The sequence below is a fragment of the Cryptomeria japonica genome, chromosome 1, assembly GCF_030272615.1.
Source record: "Cryptomeria japonica chromosome 1, Sugi_1.0, whole genome shotgun sequence".
NCBI classification, from domain to species: Eukaryota; Viridiplantae; Streptophyta; class Pinopsida; order Cupressales; family Cupressaceae; genus Cryptomeria; species Cryptomeria japonica.
Genome location: NC_081405.1, coordinates 117,030,643 through 117,054,329, shown reverse-complemented (window position 1 = coordinate 117,054,329; position 23,687 = coordinate 117,030,643). Strand labels below are relative to the sequence as shown.

The 23,687-nt window shown below is 39.5% G+C and overlaps 1 protein-coding gene across 3 annotated transcripts in view; it reads right to left on the bottom strand.

The window, feature by feature from the left end:
- LOC131026826 (uncharacterized) overlaps nt 1-23,687 on the bottom strand; it is a 159,510-nt gene that overhangs the window by 46,702 nt on the left and 89,121 nt on the right. For all 3 annotated transcript variants that reach the window (XR_009102396.2, XM_057956817.2, XM_057956816.2), the window contains exons 8-9: nt 5,731-5,883; nt 5,515-5,580 (exon numbers count right to left, since the gene is read on the bottom strand). Coding sequence is in view for 2 of the 3 variants with exons in the window: in XM_057956817.2 (XP_057812800.2) it covers nt 5,515-5,580; nt 5,731-5,883 (219 nt within the window). In the remaining variant the exon portion in view is untranslated. The remainder of the gene's footprint in view (nt 1-5,514; nt 5,581-5,730; nt 5,884-23,687) is intronic.

Sequence of the window (23,687 nt, the reverse complement as noted above, 5' to 3'; positions counted from 1 at the left end):
TTCCTTCATCTCTTTACCTTCCCTTTCGCTCATGAAGCTTTGAATGCAAAATTCGCTTCATTTTCCTCATTCATGAAGTTCGCTCCAAAAGGTGAACTCATGAAGTAGGAAATTCGCTCCAAGATGGCAACTCATTAAGTTGAAAAATTTGTCCAAGAAGGCAACTCAGGAAGTAGGAAATTCGCTCCAAGAAGGCAACTCATGAAGTTTGAAAATTTCGCTCCAAGAAGGCAACTCATGAAGTTGGAGAATTCGCTCCAAGAAGGCAACTCATGAAGTTGGAAATTTCAATCCAAGAAGGTAACTCATTAAGTGCATTTGAAATCCGCTCTAAGGCGTGTACACATGATGTCCTATTTCAATCACCTTGCTTGCTAAGCTTGCTTGTTCTTCCAATCATAAAGTTCGCTCCAAAACATGAAGTCGAGAAGTTCGCTCCAGACTTGCAACTCATGAAGTATAAATTTCGGTCCAAAAGCTCAACTCATTAAGTTCACTTGGAATTGAATCTATTCAAGGAGATTACTATCAAACATCCTTCATCTCTCTTTCAGCTTTACTCATGTAGGCTCGCTCATGTATGCTCATTGATGAAATTCGCTCCAAGGTGGCAAGTCATGAAGTTCGAAATTCACTTCAAAACGCAAACTCAGGAAGTATGAAATTCACTCCCCTGTCCTTGAACGTGAAATCTCTCTCGAGGTTGAGTTATGAAGTGGATCTCAAATCACGATTAAATTCTCCCTTGCTCACTTTCACTTGCATCCTTGACTTCAATATATAATGACATGGACATCATGAAGTCTTAGAGCAAATTTTAGTTCTTAACATGAGGAGTGTTCATGAAGTGACCTTCTAATCCTTCTTCATTCATGAAATCTAGACTTTGCGAACCTACTTCACACTTATGCAAGACTATCCCCCTAACTCCTAGCCATTTGAGAACCTATATCTCCCTAATGCAAAGGCTAATAGCAAGGACACAACTAAAAACTAAGCTAAGATGACTAACCCAGAAAGCGAAAAAGTGGGGGTCCCCATTTGCAATGGGGCAATGTGTGAATACCTCACAACACTACCGAAAGCTCTCACACCTAGAAAGTCCAACCCTTCAACACACGCTATATATCCATTTTTTCTTTTTAACGATTCTCCGTAATAATCAATATCTTTTGCACACTTTAATATCTTTCCAAAAGTTTTAAAAAGAATCTGAAATTGATTGAAAACACATATCTCTTCTCCACAAATTTCGAGAGGTTCAATAGTTTTCACGCACACCCTGTATATTATTAATGCAATGTCTGAATATCACTTGATGCCACACGAACTGCCAGCCAGTAGAGAGCACAGAATCTAACGGCTTCCACAAAACCCTAGCATGCACAACTCAAAATAGACCAAGAACTTTTTACATCCTAGGCACATTCAAAATCAACAAAACCGATACTTGAAATCTCATACAATAGAAGAGCCCAAACAAAAACGTGACCTCCAAAAACCACTCACACACACCAAAAATAATCCTCAATAGCATTCCAAAAAAAAAAAATTCAATCACTGTTGTGTATATATCAAAGTATCAAAACTCGCCGCGAGTCAGTCGAGTTTGCCGAGTTGGCAAGTCGAGCCAAGCTCGGCGAGTTTTGACAACTCGTGACTCGGACTCACCTAGATTTTCTCATAACTCGCCTAACTCACTTGAGTCAAGCGAGTTATGGTAAAACTCACCGAGTCCAAGTTCTAAGACTCGCGCCGCGGCATGTCAGACATGGCAGACAGAAAGGCTGAGGCTGTGGCCATGGCAGAGGAGGAAAATAGAGCACGATCCTGCAAAACCACAACTGATGTTGATCAGCGGAGACTATTGCTACTCAGTCATCCAGGACCTACCTTAGACACCTTTGTAGGAGGCAGACAGACTACTCTGAGGCTGAGGCTGAGGATGAGCTAGAGCTTGAGCCATAGACTTGTTTTTGTTTACAATTACATATATGCTTGGGCACATTTGATGTCATGGATTTTATATACATTTGACAACATTTATAACTCTATATATCTATGTTTTCTATTTCCTTCAGCTACAATTTACATTCCTATGCATGTGATGTATGTTTATGTATGTAATCAAATTAGCTTCTATTTGATGATGTTATAGTGTCTTTAAGCTTTATTCAATAATGGGTGTGTGAAACAAGTTTTAAATCGTTAAAAATCTCTAAATTTCAAGGGTTTTTTATTTTGCCGAATCATTGTCGAGTCACAAGTCGAGTCGGCCGTGCCGAGTCCGAGTCGAGTCCGAGTCAGGGAACTTTGGTATATATTACATTTCTCAGCCATAGACATATACACCTTATCTTCTTTCTATGTCTTACGAATTCAAATAGTGGTCCGCCAATAATAAGTGTGCACTCGTTTATGGAAGAAAGTCGCCCTTCACTAAAGAGGTGTTACAAAAATAAACGCTCCATATTCAGAAAGCGTTACACACCCTCTTTCCATCGCATAAGGATAAGAATTAAAAAAATAAGAAAGCTGCAAAATGATTAAGCCAACACTTTCAAACGTTTCAATGTTCAAGACAATAAATATACGTTGAAAGCATATATTAAAAATAGCCAAGATATAGAATATGCGTTGAGTGCATATAATAAATAACCATCTCCCATAAAGTTGTGAAGCCGTCTAGAAACTTTATAACAAACTTGGCTTTCTTATCCAAATAAATCAATTCTTTAGAAAAATCAATGCTGACATGACAAATAATTCTAACTTAGTTGCTGACGTGGCATAAAGCTTCACCCAGCAACTGTCAAAGTGACAAGTAAGCATGCAACTAGGTGAAGCTAAGAACCAGACACCTCAAGCAGCCAACCAGGCACCTCAAGCACCTCAACCAAAATTGAGAAAATTTAATGAATAAACAGTAGCTCGAAAAGCACTTCAAACTCAATCCAATATTACTTTGAGTAATCCACAAGCTTGACAAAAACCACTTGACATCAATGACAAAATATCTAACAATCTCCCCCTTTGTCATTGATGGCAACTCCATCTCCAACTGCCACTTTTTGAATCCCAACAAAACAAAACTGCTCCCCCTAAGATACTACATCCCCAAACTCACTTCACCCCCTCTGACATCAATGACAAAACCAACCTGCAAAAGCTGAAACCATCCTGCAAAACTGAGATGTCGCTGAAAGAATATGACAATGAAAGAACTCCCCTTGAGTTCAAGCTGCAATTAAGTGATGGAGTGAAAACACTCCCAAGTTTTGTCTCTTAATATCATCAAGAATATACAAGTTGTTTGCTTCCCTATTAGCATTCGCAATGTGTATACATCCTTACTGATCTTACAACAATACGAACTGAAAGTTAAACTGTAACCTTGATCACATAGCTGACTAACACTTAGCAAATTTTGTTTCAGACCCTCTACAAATAACACATTCTCAACCTCTATTTTGCCATCATTCAATAAAAGTGTACCTTTACCTGCTACCTTTGAAGAAAAATTGCCTCCAAACCTTACCTTGCCTCTATTAAACTTCTTGACAGTCAAAAGCTTACTTTCATCTCCATTCATATGTTTGGAGCAACCACTATCCACGTACCAAATATCTTTTTCATCTAGTGGAAGAGGAGTTGTTTGCACAATCAGAGATTCCACTAGCACTTCCTTCTCTTTCTTCTTCCAAACCTTAGCAACCTCCTTTGCCTTTTCCACAATCTCATCCTTCTTGCTCTGTTTAGAAAAATCTGCCATTTCATTTTTACAAACTTTTGCAATGTGACCAGGATTATTACATCTATAGGATACCACATTGTAGTTCCTTGGAGGAATAAAAGAATTCCTACTCCTAAAACTGAAATCATTTCTTGAAAACCTCTACAATTGATGGCTTTGTGTCCAAAATAGTTGCAAGAAAAACAATAACTATGGAAAAAAGAATTACTGAACCGGTTCATATGTCCTTGCCTTAAGATAGGAGGCCTCTTGAAAGTATTATTTCTGACTTTTGATGATAAATTTATTGTGCCACCAGCATTTGTCTTCTGTTGTCCATCTTTTGCAAAGATAAAACTTTAACCTTCTTTAAGACCAACTCCACCCTTATCAGACGATTGCTTTTGTAAGCTCAAGATGTCATCCAATGACATAGAGCCTTTCTGATTTATATTCTCATTATTCAGCAGTGATAAAGATTTGTCAAATTTCTTGAGAGAAACAATTTCAGCCTCCAATCTATCACAACTTTTCTCCTTCATCTTAATTTGATTTGTCAGATTCTCTTGAACCTTCTTATCTTCTTCAATCTGAATTTTCAAGTTATCTATAAGCTTGTTTGCATCCTCAAGAGCTTGTGATACCATAAATTTTTCTTCACTTTCTTGTTTGAGCTACACCTTCAAACTCAGATTTTTCTTCTTAAGGCTTTTGATTTCATTGAGAGCACTTATAAATTCTTGCTCTAAATCCACTTCTCCATCTTCTTCTCCAATATCACTTTCATCTTCTTGATTTTGTGTATGAATTTCTTCAATAGCCATGAATAAGATCTCATCACTCAAAGATTTATCAAATAGGGAAGCTTTGTTCGTTGCAAGGCCTTCCAAAGCATTCATCTTCGTGTACCAACAGGATCAACCCTCAAGCTTTTAAGCCTTATCAGAAGGTACCTGCTCTAATACCAATTGTAGGTATGTTTGTCGTTGCACCAAAAGATCGAGCTATCAATGCCCACTACAAACGCCAGACTCACCCAGATCCACGGGAGGCGGTTAAGCCATGTCGCAAACCCCGCAGGAGGTGCTCACCACCAAGTCAACACTATTAACCTTATATGGTGAAGAAATGAGATGACAAGTAACTCTCAAAAGTCTCACAAGTAGAGGAAAGCAAATGACAAATGTGTGGGGTGACAAAGGAATTTGACTTAAGATTTCACAGATTTTTCTGACTTTCATGAATTGACAGCAACACATGTTGATAGTCATTCCCCTGCAATTATCTTCCAGGACATGTTTGATGCTGAAGAGGAAACGGTCGAGTTTCATTCCTCCCAATGGCTCATCTCTTGGATGTTGATTGTGTGTCCTTTATATTCCTTCATACATAAATGTTATAAATCATTGACCATGAACTCTACAAAATTCTTGGAGTTCCTCTTAGAACTCAAATATTTTCTTCATGATGTGAAATTGTGTAAGTAATTACCTTTTGCCAGTTTCTACATATGTTGGAAAGGATTAGTTTTGCTTTAAGTATTTATGAAGTTAAATTACTTTAAGAAAATAGCTAGGGCTATGATTTTTTAAAACTTTTGAGTCTTTTGCTGAATCGTGGTGCCAAGTCTGGTCCAACTTCGAATCAACTTGCAAGGTCAGTCTTGTCAGTTATGTTCCTTTATGTATGGATTGTGAGTTTCCCCTGCTGTTTACAAAGATAAAACTAAAAACTAAAAGTGAGTAAAAATTTAAAACACGTTATGCAGATAAAGAGAGAACCTCTGCAGCTTTTGTTTTTGGTTCTCTAGCCTCTTTTGACTCCTGATCAAATCCTTCATGCAGCTCCTACATCAGAATCCAAAAGAAAAATCTGAAAGTTAGAAGACCTAAATCCAGAGCAAAAAGACGAATTATAATAAGAATATCCATAAACATAGACTTGATATTCTTGTAAATTAGAAAATACTTAAAAGAGATTACAATAGTGCAAAGAACCTGTTGCTTTGCAGTTTCATGTTGTGCATATGAGAGAAGTCCATCAACAGTCCACTCTGGTATGGCTGGGTTGGGAGAAGTTACAGGGAAAAGGATTTCTACAGCTACACGATTTCCCTTGCTAGCAGAAACAAGAATAGGTGTTGTATCTTCCTGCAATATACCAATAAATTGATTTAGAAGGGCGCACTTGACACTATTAAGCATGCAATTCAAAGAAGTAGAATACAAAAAGCATATTTCAGAAAGCCTAGTATAAACAATCAAAAAAGTTATAACTTACTTATTTGAAAAAATCTTTAAATGTGGCATTTTGAATTACACAGCTGTTTCTTGAAAAATCTGAATGTTCAGGTCTTCATAATGTTTGGCAAAACAGTAGTAATTGATTTTACTATTTCATGCCAGATGTAGTGCATAGACATGGAAAAAAAAACGGAATTAAATAAAAAATTATTACTATGATGACGCCATGGGTAAACAGGTCAAAAGACTTGGAGATTTTCAGCTCTTAATATTCAATAACAAACATCAAAGTATCAAACGCTACTGACAAATTTGATAGCCATTTATAACTGAAAATTCAAAAAAATCATTGGAGTTATCTGAAAAAGTGGCATTTTGAATTACACAGCTGGTTTTTGAAAAAGCTGAAAATTCAAGAAAGACTTTAAAATATTCATTCAAAATAGCAAAAATTGATTATATTATTTCGTGCCAAACTGCATAGGCATCAAAATAAATAAATAAAATGGATTACAGCAAAGATTATTATTATGTTGACATCATCAGTAAACATGTCAAAAGACAGCAATCTTCAGTTCTCAATACAATCAAACTTCAAACACTAATCACAACTTTTGGGAGCCATTTATAACTGAAAATTCAAAAAATTAATTGGACTTATTTAGGAAAATCTGGAACTTTCAATTACACAGCTGTATTTCAAAAAATATTGCAAGCTCCATCAGATAATTAGCAGGTTTCCCCACCATGTTGAGCAGTAAACCCAAACCACACAGGAAAATTCTTAGGCCACAATTACTCGCTCTCTTCCCCAAGTAATGCTAATAACATATTTTGAGTTCTATGATAAAAAGAAATTGAGATTTGAGGAAATTAGCCTTAGTGACACTCGCATAACCCTCAACTCCCACCACAAGAGAAATATAGAATAAACAAATTGTTACCAGGTTGCGCAAACCCTGGTCGAAACCGAAACAGGTCCAGGCAGGTTTCTGTTAGTCCTTGTCTGGCCTGGGTTTGCCTAGCATCTTGCCACAAGAGTATGGATTCAGCTTGGCTGTGTTCAAAACTTCAAACATACCTAAACAAAATTCACAGGCTTGGGACAGGACCCTGAGCAGGCCTAGAGAGAACATGCCTAGAATCAAAAAAGTTTTGTTTTAAATGAAAAAGAAAAAAAGAAGATGAAAGCAATAACTTCCTCTAGTGTCAATCAAGGATGAGGGGCACAATGCTGATGCATACAGTTGCTTGCATAGTGCAAGTACTCGGAGTGGCACTGGCACTGCCTGTGGTTCCAATGGACACACTGATGTCGTTGATTGTCTCAAGAGCAATGTGATGTTGCATAATGCATGCCATTTTGATTTTCCTTTAGCATTTGACAATTGCCATTGAATTACCAATCATCAGCTGTGTTCCACATTAAATTTTTACACTGTGCAAATAATACATATTTTTATATATGTTTATTTATACATAATACCCGTACTGAACCCAGAAAACAAAACCGGCCAGACGCAAAACCCAAACCCAGAGTGGTAACATAGATTAAACATTTATATATCACAAAGACAAATGGAAGGTTCAGTCTAGGAGTTTGATAAAGATACAATAGCTATTACTTAAGCAATTTTATTTCTTCCAGTCACATTTATGAATGGAGACTGGTTGAGCAAGATAACACATGGCCTGGGCACATTTATGATTAGGAATGCGATATGTTTGGACACAAGAAACAAGTAACACCAAAATTCAGTGGTTGAATAAGACCATCGAAAAATCTATCTGAGAGTTTACAACCTTCACGAGTCCCATTCTCTTCTTCATTTAGAAAGACAAGGTCTAAAGAGGAGTAAGAGATGATATATTTAATTTTTTGAGCACTAAAATGAAACTTCATGCAACAGATACCTTGAAGTTTATGATTTAATCCTAAATAATCTATGTATTGTATGGCAGCCTCACACACAGTCAATAAGATAAGCATAACTCATGTCAAAACCTTACTCAGCTCTAACAATCTATTATACTATTCCCAAATCTGTTCTGCGCTTACAATCTCCTGTACACAATCCACCCAGCCTCAGATCTTAAATTAACCACAGTTTTTTCTTGCCATTCCAGTCAGGAGTCAATCCTATCTACAACCAGACGATGATCAATGATTCATCTTCCAAGAACAGATCATAATTGAAAACTGTTGGATTTTGCCAAGATCAAGGGCACAATGAAAAGCATAAAAGAGACAATAGAATGACAAGAACAAACTATATTCTCATCAATATAAAAATGATCAACTGGATTAACCAATACAATGAATAGAGGCCTGCTTATATAGGCAAGGCCATATGGATGTATGAGCACACAAATATGACATGTGGCTCAATGAGAAACAAGGGTAGGTAAGAAATACGAAGGGTAGGTAGGAGAAACAATATAATATTCCACAAGAGGTGGATGACCCACCGAATGTGGAGTGTAACAGCAAAATAAGACCACAAAAGGTGGAATTTCTCCTACAAGCTCTATCCTTAAGTGCACACTTCCATAAGTGTCTCAATTCCAAATTACGATGAGATGCATTATCCTAAGTTAACTTAAGTAAGTGTAATAATATCCAAAATGAATATTTATTTACACCAACACCCCACCTTAAGTGCAACTTAGGGGAATGAAGACTCAAGTCAACAATGCAAGATGGGTCCCGGCTACTAGGCCATGATAGGTACCCATGTACAATATGCAAATGCAAGCAAAACTATGCAATGCAATCTCTCACAAACGAAGAAAGGGAGAAAACCCAATGGGAAAAAAACTTCCCCCCAAAAGAGAGATGAATGTACAAAAGACTCTCAAAGAAGAAGGACAAAACCTCAAAAACGAAAAAGTCCCCCCCATAAGAGAAGAAGGAGAAGTCAGTTGACCCCCCCTAATGACACATCCCGCACCCCCAAGAGAGCGCGCAACTGCTGGAACTTACTCTCGGTGAAAGGTTTGGTGAATATGTCAGCAACGTGCTCTGCTGTAGGACAATACTGCAAATCAATGACCTACTCCTGGATGAGCTCTCGAATATAGTGCATATGAATCTCGATGTGTTTGGTCCACTGGTGCTGGACCGGGTTCTTCGAGATCGCAATGGCACTCTGATTGTCACAATGTAGAACTCTCGGCCGTGGAGTGGTGAAACCAAACTCTGTGAGAATCTGCTGGAGCCAAATGGTCTCAGTCGCTGCGTTAACAGCGCCTCGATACTCAGGCTCAGTCGAAGAGAGAGCAATAGCATGTTGCTTCTTGCTCTGCCAACAAATGGGGCCCGAACCAAGGTGAAAACTGTAACCAAAAGTAGACTTACGATCAACTAGATCGCCAGCCCAATCGGAGTCTGTGTAACCAACCAAGCGAAGTCCTGTGCCTGCTGCATAGTGAAGCCCATAGTGATGTGTACCCTTGATGTAATGTAGAATGCGTTTGGCGGCTTTCCAATGAAGCTCATGTGGTTCCTGCATGAAGCGGGAAACCATGCCAACTGCAAATGAAATATCAGGGCGTGTATGAGTCAAGTAGATGAGACTACCCACAAGCTGACGATACAAAGTGGCATCAACTGGTGGAGAAGAACACTGAGCCTCAAGCTTGACTCCTGAAAGAAAGGGAGTCGGGGCAGGCTTACAATCAGCCATATGAAAGCGTGCAAGTAGATCAAGAGCATACTTGGGCTGCGATAGTGTGATCCCGGAAGGTGACTGTGAAATCTCTATCCCGAGAAAGTAGTGCAAAAGACCCAAGTCAGTCATAGCAAATCTGTCATGCAAAGCAGATTTGACCCTGCTAATGATGGATGAAGTACTCCCTGTAATGATCAAGTCATCAAAATAGAGCACAAGTATCAAGTGAGAGTCATCCTATCGCAAAATGTAAACATTCGGATCAGAATGACACCTGGTGAACCCGGCGGAGAGAAGAAAGGAATCCATCTTGGCGTACCAAGCCCTGGGGGCCTGCTTAAGGCCATAGAGAGATTTCCTTAGTCTGCAAACCAAGGAAGTATCCTGGATGAAACTCTGTGGCTGCTCCATATAAATCTCCTCAACAAGATCACCATGAAGAAAAGCACTCTTCACATCCATCTGATGTACAGCCCAACCATGAGCTGCAGCAATAGCAAGTGTCAAACGAATGGAGTTCATCTTGGCTACGGGTGCAAAGGTCTCAGTATAGTCAACACCTGCAACCTACGAGAAACCTTTTGCAACAAGCCGAGCCTTATACTTATCCACACTACTGTCCGCTGCAAACTTGGTCTGATAGATCCACTTACATCGAACCATCTTTCTCCCCTTAGGGAGATGGACTAGATACCATGTGTTGTTCCTCATCAAGGAACTATACTCTTCCTCCATAGCTTGGTCCCACTCAGGAACCCCTGATGCTTCCCTAAATGTCTGTGGATCGGAAGCGGTAGCAATGAATGCATGTAGAAGATCCTGATGTTGTGATCGAGTTCTCCGTGTATCCGAAGGATCCCCAACAAGAGAACTCGCGGACTCAAGTGTCTATCGAGCACAACGAGGTCTAGGTGGAGGTGGAGAACGAGGCTCCTCAACTGCAAGTGGACCCTGCGGAGGTGGAACCCTGCGAGTCGGAGTTGAGGGAGTCTCATCATCTGAATTACTAACATCACTATCCACAATGGAGGAAGGTGGAGGAGGTAGAGAGGCTAAGCTAGGAGAGCTTTCCTCAAAGTGAACACTCCTCTCAATGAATACCTCATGTGTCTCTGGATCCATCAATCTGTATGCCTTAACACCCTCAGGATATCCAACAAATATGCAAGGTCGACTCTGAGGTTCCAATGCCTTGCGTTTCTATGGAGGTATGCGAGCCCATGCTGGACACCCAAAGACTCTGAAATGTCTCACAATCGGTTTCCTACCAGCCCAAGCTTCAAAAGGAGTAATACCTTGCAAAGCTTTGTGAGGAACCCGGTTCTGGATGTGTGTGGCACAACTGATAGCCTCTGCCCAAAAGGCGGGATCAAGAGAACGTGCATGTATCATACAGCTAGCCATTTCTTTGAGAATTCTATTCTTGCGTTCTGCAACCCCGTTCTACTGTGGAGTGTATCCAACAGAATGCTGAAGATCAATCCCCTCAAATGTACAAAAATCCTCAAGTCTTTTGTTCACATATTCCCTTCCATTATATGTGCGAAGAATCTTGACCACTTTCCCTGATTGCTTTTCCACACGAGTCTTGAAGTCCTAAAATCTGTCAAATACTTCACTCTTATGAATGAGAAAGTAGACCCAAGTGAAGCGGGAGTAGTCATCAATGAAGGTAAGAACATAGCGGGCCTTACTGAATGAAGGTGCTGGAAATGGACCTGCTACATCACTGTCAACAAGTTGAAGAACTTCCAAAGCTCTCCAAGTTTTCTCTTTATCAAACTTCTCTTCGGGATGCTTGCCCATGGAACAACCTGAACATACACCCTCTGAAAAACTGATTCGAGGAAGACCTGTGACCATGTCTTTAGTGCTGAGCTGCTGAAGATAGCGGTAGTTGAGGTGACCAAACCGCTCATGCCATAGCTTACTTTCTGAATTTGAATGAGTAAGCAAGGCCCTAGAAGGTGAACTTGGCACAAAGTGGGAGAATGAATAAAGTCTAGAGTTGTCATTGACTTGTCCCACTGCTACCAAGGCATCATCATCAAGTTCCTTTACCACAACTGAATCTGGTGTAAACTCAACCTTTTTCCCATTTCCATAGTGAGTGATTTGGTAGATGGAGAGAAGGTTGGTAGACAAGTTAGGAACATAGAGAACATTCTCAAATGTTCCATCATCCATGTCAACTGAACCTTTCCCTTCAACCTCTACTTGTGTGTCATCACCTATGTAAATGTGAGGTACCTTAGATGGCTCCAATGAAGAAAACTGCTCCTTTGTAGAAACCATGTGATATGAGGCACCTGAGTCAAGTATCCATTGTTGTGAAGAACCTGTTGTAGCCACAAATGCTTGCCCTTTTCCCTTAGACTGTGAGGAAGAGGAAGGAGTTGAATCCTTCTTTGTGTAGGCGGATGGCAAGTTGATGTTGTTTTTCTTGAGAAGATTGGTTAACTCATCAACTTGCTTTGCGTGGCATCGATGCTCATCATGACCATACTTTTTGCAATATGCACAAGTTGGTTTATCCTTCTTAGGTGGTGTCCCCTTCTTGGAAGAGGATGAAAAATCGCCTTGTGATGGAGAGGATGATTGTCCTTTTTCCTGGTGTGGTTTAGACTTGGATTGCTTCTTCTTCTTGTTGGAATCTTTGCCTTGACTTCCTTGATTTCCTTGATTTGCTACCAAAGCCTTGGACTTTGAAGACTTGAGAAACCCCATGTTCAACAACTTAGATTGTTCCAATATCAACATTTCTGTGAAAGCATCAAAAGAAGGCATAACATAAGAACTCCCCACTCTCAAACGATGAGTTCGGAAGCTAGATACAAATGCTGCATATTTTGGTGCAAGCTTGTCCAACAAGTTGAATATCAATTGAGCATCCTTCTTGTCAATTCCACAATCCTTTAGCTTTGCTCTTAACTCATTTGCTTTGGTTACATAATCTTGGATTGTATCAAAATTCTTGGTATCTAAGTTGGTGAGCTCATTATCAATCTGATAGCCTTTGATTTCATCAACTTGTCCATACAATTTCTGAAACATATCCCAAGCCTCTTTAATTGTTTTACAATTCTCAATGTGGAAAATGAGGTCATCTGATACATACTTGTGTAAAGTTCCAAGAGCCATGCAATTCTTTGTGAGCCATTCTAATTGAGCATTTGGATCAGCCTTAGGATCAGGTGGTGCTGTTATTGTTCCATCTATGTAGTGTGTGAGACCCTTTTCCATTAGTTTACTCCATACTTTAATTTTCCATGATGCATAATTATGTGGAGTTAATGGTGGAAACTTATTAGGACTCATTGCAACAAGAATGGAAAGAGCACAAAGAGAGGCACAATCACACAAGACACCCCCCCAAATTCACTCAATCAAAGAACCCCCCCCAAATGTGATGATTTGGCACTTTATAAGTAATGCGTATACAATGGGCTACTTGCAAAAGATGGCAAAGTGGACTTCTGATTTACAATTTTACAACTGCCTTAATAAGGCCAAAAGAGTCTCAAACTGATAATACAAGAGATCTAACTAAGATCCAAGCAATTTACAAGTACCTAATAGACCAAATAAGACCAATATCTGAAAGTACAATTTTCACTCAAAATCTCTAAAATCTGATCATAGATTCTGAAAGTAGACGAAAAAATAAGCACTTTTAAAAAAAACGACACATGAAAAGGAGGTCGTATGAGCTCAAACGAGGCCTTTGAAGTTGCAAAATTGAGGATTGGACAGGTACAGCTGAGAGAATCCGAAAATTCCGAAAAACCTGTGCACCAAAATCAGAAAATAACCACACCACTGCGAAGATCACGAAATTTTAGCCCATTTCAAAAAAAATTGCACCAAAAAAGGAGCAAAAATGAGCAAGATATGGCCTTCCAAAGTTGGACTGCAAAACTAAAAAGCCCAATGCAGAGGGGTCAAAAAAATTTCAAAAAACGTTGATGTGGCGCTGACGTCAGCAAGTCACTATGTTAAATTTGACGGTCGTATGACCGTCACGAAAACTTCGCCTCCCTGCTGACTGGGCATCCGTACTGTACGGACAGATGACTGTGCAGGTGATTGTGCAAACCGTATGGATGACGTGGCACTGTACGGACGACTACATGGCTCTCTGACTGGGCAAGCCGTACGGTCGACGTGGCGTGATGACCTGGCGTACGGAGGGCTGTTTACGAGCCACGTGGCGGGGTCTGTTTGCTGACTGGACTCCTGCGTGGCGGTCGGGTCGACTGGGCGGCGCCGGGAGTCTTTGGCCGACGGAGGAGGTTACCGAAGCGTCGCCGGGGCGGTGGAGATGGCCGGAGCCGCCGGAGCCGATGGGCGGGGAAGGCGCCGGGACCCGAGGCGGTGGCGTGGCGTTCGCAGCGGCTCTACAGGCACGGGCAACAAGCACAGTGGCGGCGGCGCTTGCAGGTACGGGTGACCTGCGTCGGCTCGGAGATACGGCGGCCCTACAAATCCTGCGCACAACGGGTACTATGTACGGGGGGGTCTGCGGACCCCCAAACAAAACCTTGTTTTTTTTTTCGTTTTTTTTTTTGAAATATTTCGAAATCCCTTTTTTTTGAAAAAAAAAATTTCGAGATCCGTACGACATTAGTCAAAATGGAAAAAAAATTTCTCACCAAAATAGGTCGACTTTATAGTCGAAATTTATGGAAACGGCCTCCCGGATTCAACGGTGATGTCCAAATCACTGTATGACGCCCCAAAAAATGAAGATCCCCAAATCCGAAAATAGAAGCCTTCCACGATGTCTCCAAAAACTGATCAATGAAGCCCCAAAAGCTCTGATACCATGTTGGATTTTGCCAAGATCAAGGGCACAATGAAAAGCATAATGAGACAATAGAATGACAAGAACAAACTATATTCTCATCAATATAAAAATGATCAACTGGATTAACCAATACAATGAATAGAGGCCTGCTTATATAGGCAAAGCCATATGGATGTATGAGCACACAAATATGACATGTGGCGCAATGAGAAACAAGGGTAGGTAAAAAATACTAAGGGTAGGTAGGAGAAATAATATAATATTCCACAAGAGGTGGATGACCCACCGAATGTGGAGTGTAACAGCAAAATAAGACCACAAAAGGTGGAATTTCTCCTACAAGCTCTATCCTTAAGTGCACACTTCCCTAAGTGTCTCAATTCCAAATTACGATGAGACGCATTATCCTAAGTTAACTTAAGTGTAATAATATCCAAAATGAATATTTATTTACACCAACAAAAACTATTAGGCAACAATATGCACACAGCACAACAAACAGGCTGTTGTGTCCAACCAAAAAAGGACAAAATGGATGCTAGCTAAAAACAGCAACCCCACCCAGAGTCTCTTTCATGGTGAAATGAAACAAATACTCCAAATCCTGAAAAATAAGACTCACATGCAGCTCTGTGGGCCTTTCTGGGACCACGAACATTCAAAGATTGTACCCACACAGGAACGAGACGTGGTCTTTCAGGGAGTTCCTTTGTTTCTTGTTAATTATAGTCTAAGTCGTAACACTCAGCAAAATAAATCCATCTCCTTAGTTTTATCAGCGCACAGAAACTAAGTCTATCATTTGCGATTTATTTAAGATTAAATTTAGTTAGTATTAACTAAATTTAATTGCTATGCTATAGTTAATGCATCGTGGAGTTTATTAAAGGAAATGATCGCCGGTGTAGAAGGATCGTGGCTCCACATAGGGGTCACGACCCTATGTGGAACCAGGTGGTTCCACATGGGATCGTGACCCCCTGTGGGGGCACGATCCAATGAAACAAAAGATATATATGCGCTACCCTCTCCATTGATAACATATTCGATAGGAGAAAACAATATACTGTGATCAGTAATATATATAATCGTTTGCTTTTCATCTGCAGAGGCAAATCGATAAGACTAATAAAATCGATTTTACATTCCTTATATCCCATGCTAAAACTTTAAACTAATTGTCTCAGAATTTTGATTGCTCAGAAAGTAATAACAGTCTATTTACATTTACATGGTATCAGAGCCTAGCTACTTAAGATCCAAATAGACTGAAAGCGAAGTTTACAAAATTGAAGAATTCTAAAATGGCGAACACAATGAGATTCAAGGACAGACTCAAAGGAGCAGCAAATTATGTGGCTTGGAAAGTCAGAATTATGATAGTGTTAAAAGAGAACAAAGTAATCAAATTCATAAAAGAAGACAAGCTCGAACCTAAGAAAACTGTATAGAATGAGGAAAATTATAAAGCTGTAACAATCATGATAGATGCAGTAAGGGATCACATAATACCACTCATATTAAAATATTACAACGCATATGAAATGTTCAAAACCCTTGAAAGGACGTATGAAATAAACAATTCGAGCAAAACCCTAGCTCTAAAAAGACAGTTGAACCACATAAGTATAAATAAAGGTAAAACAATAAACCCATACTTCATGAGGATAGGTTCACTCAGAGATCAACTAAAAAAACTTGATTATCATGTCGAGAAGCAAGAACTATCAATGATTACCCTAGACGGATTACCTGAATCCTGGGAATCATTCAAACAAGGCATAAATGCAAGGGATAAATTCATAGAATTTGATCGACTAAGGGATGACTGTCTCCTTGAAGAATCAAGGCAAATGAAAGGGGGAAATCACAAAACTAAAGATGAGGACCTCCACATTCTGAATACCGACTCCCGTAAGAAAGGCAAGAAGAGAAAATCCCATCATGGGAAAAGCTTTCATAAGAAAGACATGTCAAAAATCCAATGTCATAGATGTGATCAGTACGGACATATGTCATTTAATTGTCCTGACAAAGTAAAACAGCAGGCATCATTCACCAAAGTAGAGAGGAACACTGGACTTGAATCTGAGAAGTTTGTATTACATTCAGCACTATCAAGTCAAGCTTCAAACAAGTCTAACACTTGGGTGATAGACAGTGGATCGTAAAGACATGTCACCGGATTCAGAGAATTACTAGACTCAATGGAAAAGGGATCAAATGAAGAGGTAACAATAGGAGATGACTTTGCACATCCTTTAAAGGTGTCGAGACATGTACAATCAGACTGAAGTCTGGAATCTCAATCCAACTCACCAGGGTACTATTTGTACCAAGCATCTGTTGATGTGTTTTTTATGCACATGCGAACACAGAATAAAATACCTAAAGGTACCTTATCCTCTCTTGAATAAAGTCTCCGAATGCTGAAGATGTCGCGAAAAGTATCAATCGGGATGACTTCAAGGTTCTTTGAATGTAGGATCTCTACGTGTGGATAAGCTCTCTGTGGTATGATGTGATTTTGCTAGAATCACAAGGGGACTTACATTTAACGACCTAAACGTCTGTTTTGCTGGAATCACAAGATTTTACTGGCTTAGATTTCGAAAAAAAAAGGAAAAAGGACGAGGGCGAGGAAAGGATCTAATTCTGATACTAAGAATGTAGGAACAATGATTGATCTTTGATGAAATTCTAACTAAGTCTTGTTTTGACATCCCAGGACCATCTCCACAAGGTTAGTGCGATCTTCAGAGGAAAGATTTATGATGTTCAGATCATCACTACAGGCATAGACACCATCAGGCTGATGCATATCAATGAAGAAGCGACAATTGAAGTTAAGCTTAGGCTGAATGATTCCAGTTGACTACACAAGGCAAGTCTGCAATCAACAAACTGCTAGTAGTATGGATATACGAATTTCACCATCAATCAAACACATTTCTTCCACTCATCTAATAACATGAAATCGAATTTGAGAAGTATAAAGACCATGCAAATTGTTGAATCGACCCATAGATTTCACCATTTCTTCAATGAGGTTTTACAAGTCTTTTACAACATCTTGGCAACAATCTTTGCCTTCTCTCTCTATTCTACTCTAAGTGTTATTCTATCAACTGCCTATCCACTATTTCTAACTATTCACCTTCTAACTACTCTCTATTAGCCTTTACAAAATGAAGAGTCGGGGTTTATATAGTGCCCTTAATACAATTCAATGGCTAAGATCAATTTGAGATCAATGGCCAAGATTCTACAATGAAAACCCTAATTAGGGTTTGTTACAACCAACTTAATTCTGACCAATGAAATAATTGCATTATTTGGACCCATGTCTTCTCTGGAATATTCGACCAATGGATAACCGGGGTAGGTACATCGAAGTTTGTGCCATCTCCCATGAGTCAGGTGCATTGAATCTGGACACGCTGAGGTGGACCAATCCAACTGGAGGAGTGATGACTAGGATGCCGCCTTGTCTGATACTTGCAACTTGGTAGATATCCAATTCGATGATGCTGAGAAGTTAGCTTTAATTAATTCATTTGAAACTATCTGCTTCTTCAATGAACCCTTGCTTTGACTTCTTTTGTCTTTGATGTGCAGGATGATGATGTACCTCGCCTTGGAATGCTGGATTGGAAGAGGTTATTCCTGATGATGCTTGACCGAAGAAGGCCATCCTTGTCAATGCTAGACGGGAGGAGGTCGCCCTTGTCGTTGCCCGATCTTCTTCATTGAGAGTCTGCTAAGTAAAAGATCCTCCGGCTTTGGGTGGTTATTTGAAACCTACACAAAAACTAAAAATTAGTCCTTGAGCATCATACCTTAAAGCATGAAATTTAAGACCTTTCAAGTGTATAACTTAAGATATTAATTTGAAAAAGACATGATAAATCCAGAAATTCTAAATTTCCAAATTAATTATGAATGAAAATTGGATTTTCAAGACTTAGACCTATGAAAAACAAATCTTGAATAAGAATTCCAAACAATTTGATTCTTCATACCTTCCCTTGAATGCTTAACTATAAAAGCTTGGAAAATGAAGAAAGAAGACCGGATTTTGCTGGACAAGGGTTGAATTGTGGTCTTCCTTTGGATGAATTACGCCTCCATTAGCCTTCAAAAGAGCTTCACTTTCCACTAGCCTCCAAACACTTAGCAAATTCTGGAAATTATCCTCCAACTTATCAAGAAATTCGCCTCCAACTCAGCTAGGATTCACTCTTCAAATTGCTCCTCAATTTCGCACTTAGAAGGATGAATGAATGATTTGCATTTGCTACAACACCCCTCTCTTATATAGGGCGCTCACCCTAATTAACCATGAGGCCAACCTAGGTTTTTAGTAATAAAATAAGATAAAATCTCACCTAAAAGGAGGCCGACTTGCTTGTAAAAGCAAATAAATACTCTTGAGCGCTCACCTTTTATTTTTTTAATTTTAAAATTTAATTTCAAGGCCCAAAGGTGGATTTTTTATTTATTTCAAGGCCCAAAAAATTAATTTATTAAATTAAAAATGCCTTAATTAATGCGCATTTAATTCAATCTTTCCAAATGTTTTAAATTTGGCAAATTTGGCGAAATTTGGGAATATGAAGGTTTGTTTGAGGCTTAGTGAAGTTTCTTCAAGATTTCGCCCTGAACCCTCTGGAAGGGTCAGGAGCGATTTTCAATTTTAGGCCAAAATTTCACCTTAGTTTGATCATTAAACTCCTTCAAGGCGATCTCCAGGGTTCATTCACCTATATCAATGGGCTACCTCATCAAAAATTTGAAGGAAACATTGCATTTTTGGGAATTTCGCTCTGGACCCTTTGTAAGGGTCAGGAGCGAAATTCTCTCCTGAGCTCAAAATTCTCATTTTTCAAAGTTCACACCCCCTTCAAGGCATCCCAAATAGGTTTTTTCACTGTAGTCCAGGCTTAGTCTCATTCAAAACTTGGAGAAAAAAGTGGATTTAGGATTTTTCGCCCTGGACCCTTTGGAAGGGTCAGGAGCGATTTTCCTTGGTTGGGCTTACTCCTTCATCAACTTTTCTTGAATCCACCCCTCAAGGCTAGGCAAAGGTCTTCTTCTTTCACTCCATCCAAGCTTGGTTCGTTCCTGCAAGACAAAATAGGGGATTTTGAGATTTTCGCCCTGGCCCCTCTGGAAGGGTCAGGAGCGATTTTTAGGTTTTACGCTTATTTTCCAATCCTTTCATCTTCAAATCACTTCCATGGCATAAAACATCTTGCCTTACCCTCCTTCAATTCATAAAAACCAAAATCTCATCTTGAAATGCAAGGAAAATAGGAGGATTTGGAAATTTCGCCCTGGACCCTTTGGAAGGGTCAGGAGCGAATTTCCCTTTGGGCATCAAAATTTGCATCCTTAGCAATCCAACCCAACTTCAAGGCAATTCAAATGTCATTTTACACCCATGTCTAAGCTTGGCCTTGTTCAAACTTTGGAGGAAAAGATAGGTTTTAGGATTTTCGCACTGGACCCTCTGGAAGGGTCAGGAGCGATTTTCAAGTTTTGAGCATGTTCCTCTATCCTTTCAACTTCAATTCACCTTCAAGGCTAAAAACACACTTCTCCTTGCATGTTCAACCCAAGTTTTACTTGATTTCGCCAGGGAAAATAGGTGTTTGAAGAATTTTCGCCCTGGACCCTCTGGAAGGGTCAAGAGCAAATTTTCTCATTTGGGCTCAATTCCTTCTATTTTCACTTTGTCCCATACTTGCCTTAGCAAAACTTGATAGCAACGAGTGATTTTGAGAAAATTCACTCTGGACCCATTGGAAGGGTCAGGAGCGAAATTTTCATTCTTGACCAAAAATCATCATTTTTCCAACTTGAAACTTCTTTGCAAGGTAGGTTTTCATCTTTCATCATGCTAGGAATAAAGTCTCATGTCCAAGGAAGGCCAAAAATGTGGTTATGAGGAATTTCGCTCTGGACCCTCTGGAAGGGTCAGGAACGAAATTTGACTTTTTGAACTCTTCGTCAAGATCATTTTATGGAATATAACATTTAAGTATAAGTGCTTTAAGTTATATTCCATATATACTTTCAGGATGTTTGAGAGTGGTTTCAGACCTCCAGGAGTTATATTGCAAAATCTAGTTTTTGGAGGATTTTCAGTTTTCCAGACTTAGTCAAATTTCAGGATCAAGACATTCCAGACTTAGCCAAATTTCAGGATCAGGACATTCCAGACCTAGCCAAATTTCAGGATTAGGACATTCCAGACTTCATCACTCACCAACTTGACCTCACTCAAGCCGAACCTGTTATCTAGGTGATCCCCTTGGCGACACTCAAAAGCTAAAGGCTAACAGACAAAACCCTAAAAGACCTAAAAAACAAAACCCTAGAAAGCAAAAAGCAGGGGTCCCCATTTGCAATGGGGCGATGTGTGAAATGGTCACAACAGCATCAAAAGGAACTTAGTCTCTATCTCTACACTTGAGGACGACAGATATAGAGTCTCATTCATAGAAGGAAAGGTAAAACAGCCACCTCCAAAAGAGCACAAGTGATTGGTTACAAACAAGGGCACCTATATGAATTGTGTAATGAGCCAAATCAAACCTTACTTCATGAAGTCATAGATCAAGCAGAAATTTGGCATAGAAGACTAGGGCACTGTTGTGACGTTTTCACACATCGCCCCATTGCAAATGGGGACCCATGTTTTTTTTTGCTTTTTAGGGTTTGTTTTTTTAAGGTCTTTTAGGGTTTTGTCAGTTGGCTTTTGCATTTTTGAGTGCTGCCGGGGAGATCAATAGGATAGCAGGTCCTGCAAGAGTGAAGTCCTGATCCTGAAAATCTGGCTAAGTCTGAAAGTCCTGATCCTGAAATTTGGCTAAGTCTGAAAGTCCTGATCCTGAAATTTGACTAAGTCTGGAAACTGAAAAACTTCAAAAAACTAGATTTTGCAATATAACTCCTGAAGGTCTGAAACCACTCTCAAACATCCTGAAAGTATATATGGAATATAACTTAAAGTCAAATGTCACTTATACTTAAATGTTATATTCCATAAAAATTATCCTGATAGAGAGTTCAAAAAGTCAAATTTCGCTCCTGTCCTTCACTGAGGATCCAGAGCGAATTTCGCTCCTGTCCCTCTCCAAGGGACCAAGGCAAAGCGCTCATGTCCCTCACCAAGGGACCAGGGCGAAAAGACTTATTTGAGTCATTCCTGACCTTGTTTGGTCAAATTGGAACATCAAAGGCATGGTGAAGGACGAAATGAGCATGATAGAGCATCCAGACTTGATCAAAGACAATGAAATGATGGAGTTTTTGTCTACAAAGGTAAAAGCGCTCCTGTCCCTCACCAAGGGACCAGAGCGATTTTCCTTATATACACATTTTTAGACCTTTCTTAGACTTGAACTCTTATTCATGGCGTGTAACAAGATGATATCTTCCTTAGCCAAGACATTTCATGGTGAAAAGTGAAGCATTTTGGCCTAGAAGACAAAATTCGCTCCTGTCCCTCACTGAAGGACCGGAGCTTGAATTTCAAATTTGCACTGTTCTTGCAAGATCAAGACAATTTTATGATTTGAAGAGACCAAGGAAAACATGATTTATCCATTGCATATAATTTGGAAGGCTAACAAAGGACGGATAAGCTTGGATTTGCAAAATCGCTCCTGTCCCTCTCCAAGGGACCAGGGCGAAAAGCCTAATATCCAGTCCTTCTCGCCAAGTTTGGACAAATCTAAGCCAAGGCGCGAATTTGAAATGATGTTTAAAATGCCTTGAGGTTGATATGATCAAGAATTTGCACAATGGATGCAAAAGGCGCTCCTGTCCCTCTCCAAAGGACCAAGGCGATTTTTATAAAATCAACAATTTCCCTCCGAGATTATGCTAAGGCAAAGTTGAGCAAGATTGGAAAGGTCTTCTAAATCATGATGAACAAAGGTTTGACTCCAAAAACTTGATGATCCTAGGCCAAATGCAAAAAGCGCTCTTGTCCCTCACTCAAGGACCAGGGCGAAAATCTCTACAACATCAATTTTGCCTTGCAAAAAACGAGTTGAACATGCACTGAAGGGACGAAAGGGATCATTGCTAGCCCCACAACGTGAATTGGCAATTAAAAAATGAAGGATTGAGGACAAAAGTGAAAAGGCGCTCCTGTCCCTCTCCAGGGGACCAAAGCGAAGTTATTGGCATTCACTATTTTCTACTTGGGCGTTAATATCCTCCAAATCGCATGAAATGCCAAAATCATCAACTTCAAAATATTTGAAAAAATTAATTAAATTGGCATTTAATAAATTAATTTTGGGCCTCAAAAAATCGAATTTCTATTATAAAGGCATTTAAAATTAATTTTTGTGAAATAAAAAATTAAAAGTTGAGCGCACAAGGCATTATTTTGTCTTTATTTATCAAGTCGGCCTTCTTCTTAGTGTTTTTTATATTTTATTTTTTGGCTTATTTTGTCAAGTCGGCCTATGGGAAATGAAATGGTGAGCGCTCTATATATTTGGGGTGTGTTTTTTTTTATTATCCAAATCATTCACTCATTATTTCAAGTGCGATTTGGAGGGCAAAGAAGAAGTTCGAAAGCTGGCCTATTTGGAGCGAATTTTCCTCAAGTGTTGAAGACCAAAGGTGGTGGAGTTGATGCTTGTGAAGACTAAAGGGGGCGCATTTTGCTAAAGGGAGTCTTGATCTACATTTTGCCTAGCGAATTCTCCTATTTTTGCATCATTTTTTAGAATTAATTCCCAAGTGGAGGTATGGCGTAATGCACCATTTTTGAAGATTTAAATTTTGCTGTGAAAATCCTAAATTAGGAAATGATAACTCAAGATTTATCATGAAGTTTCCTAAATTAGAATCTTGAATCTTCCTTTCTACACTTCAAGATATATTATTAATTGTGAAATGTTGTGTAGGTATCAAGATGGCGACTCCCAAGCTCGAAAGATCTACAAGTCGGAAGACTCTCCTCAAGGAAAATCAAGCCAGATCAAGGACGATCAAGCAAGGACAAGGACGACCTTCTTCGATCCAGCCTAGCATCATCAAGGGCGACTTCTCCAATCCAGCATTCCAAGGCGAGGTACATCAATCGTCCTGCACATCAAAGACGAAAGAAGTTAGAGCAAGGGTTCGTTGAAGAAGCAGATAGTTCCAGAAGAATTAATTAAAGCTAGCTTCTCAACAACACCAAGTTGAATATCTACCAAGTTACA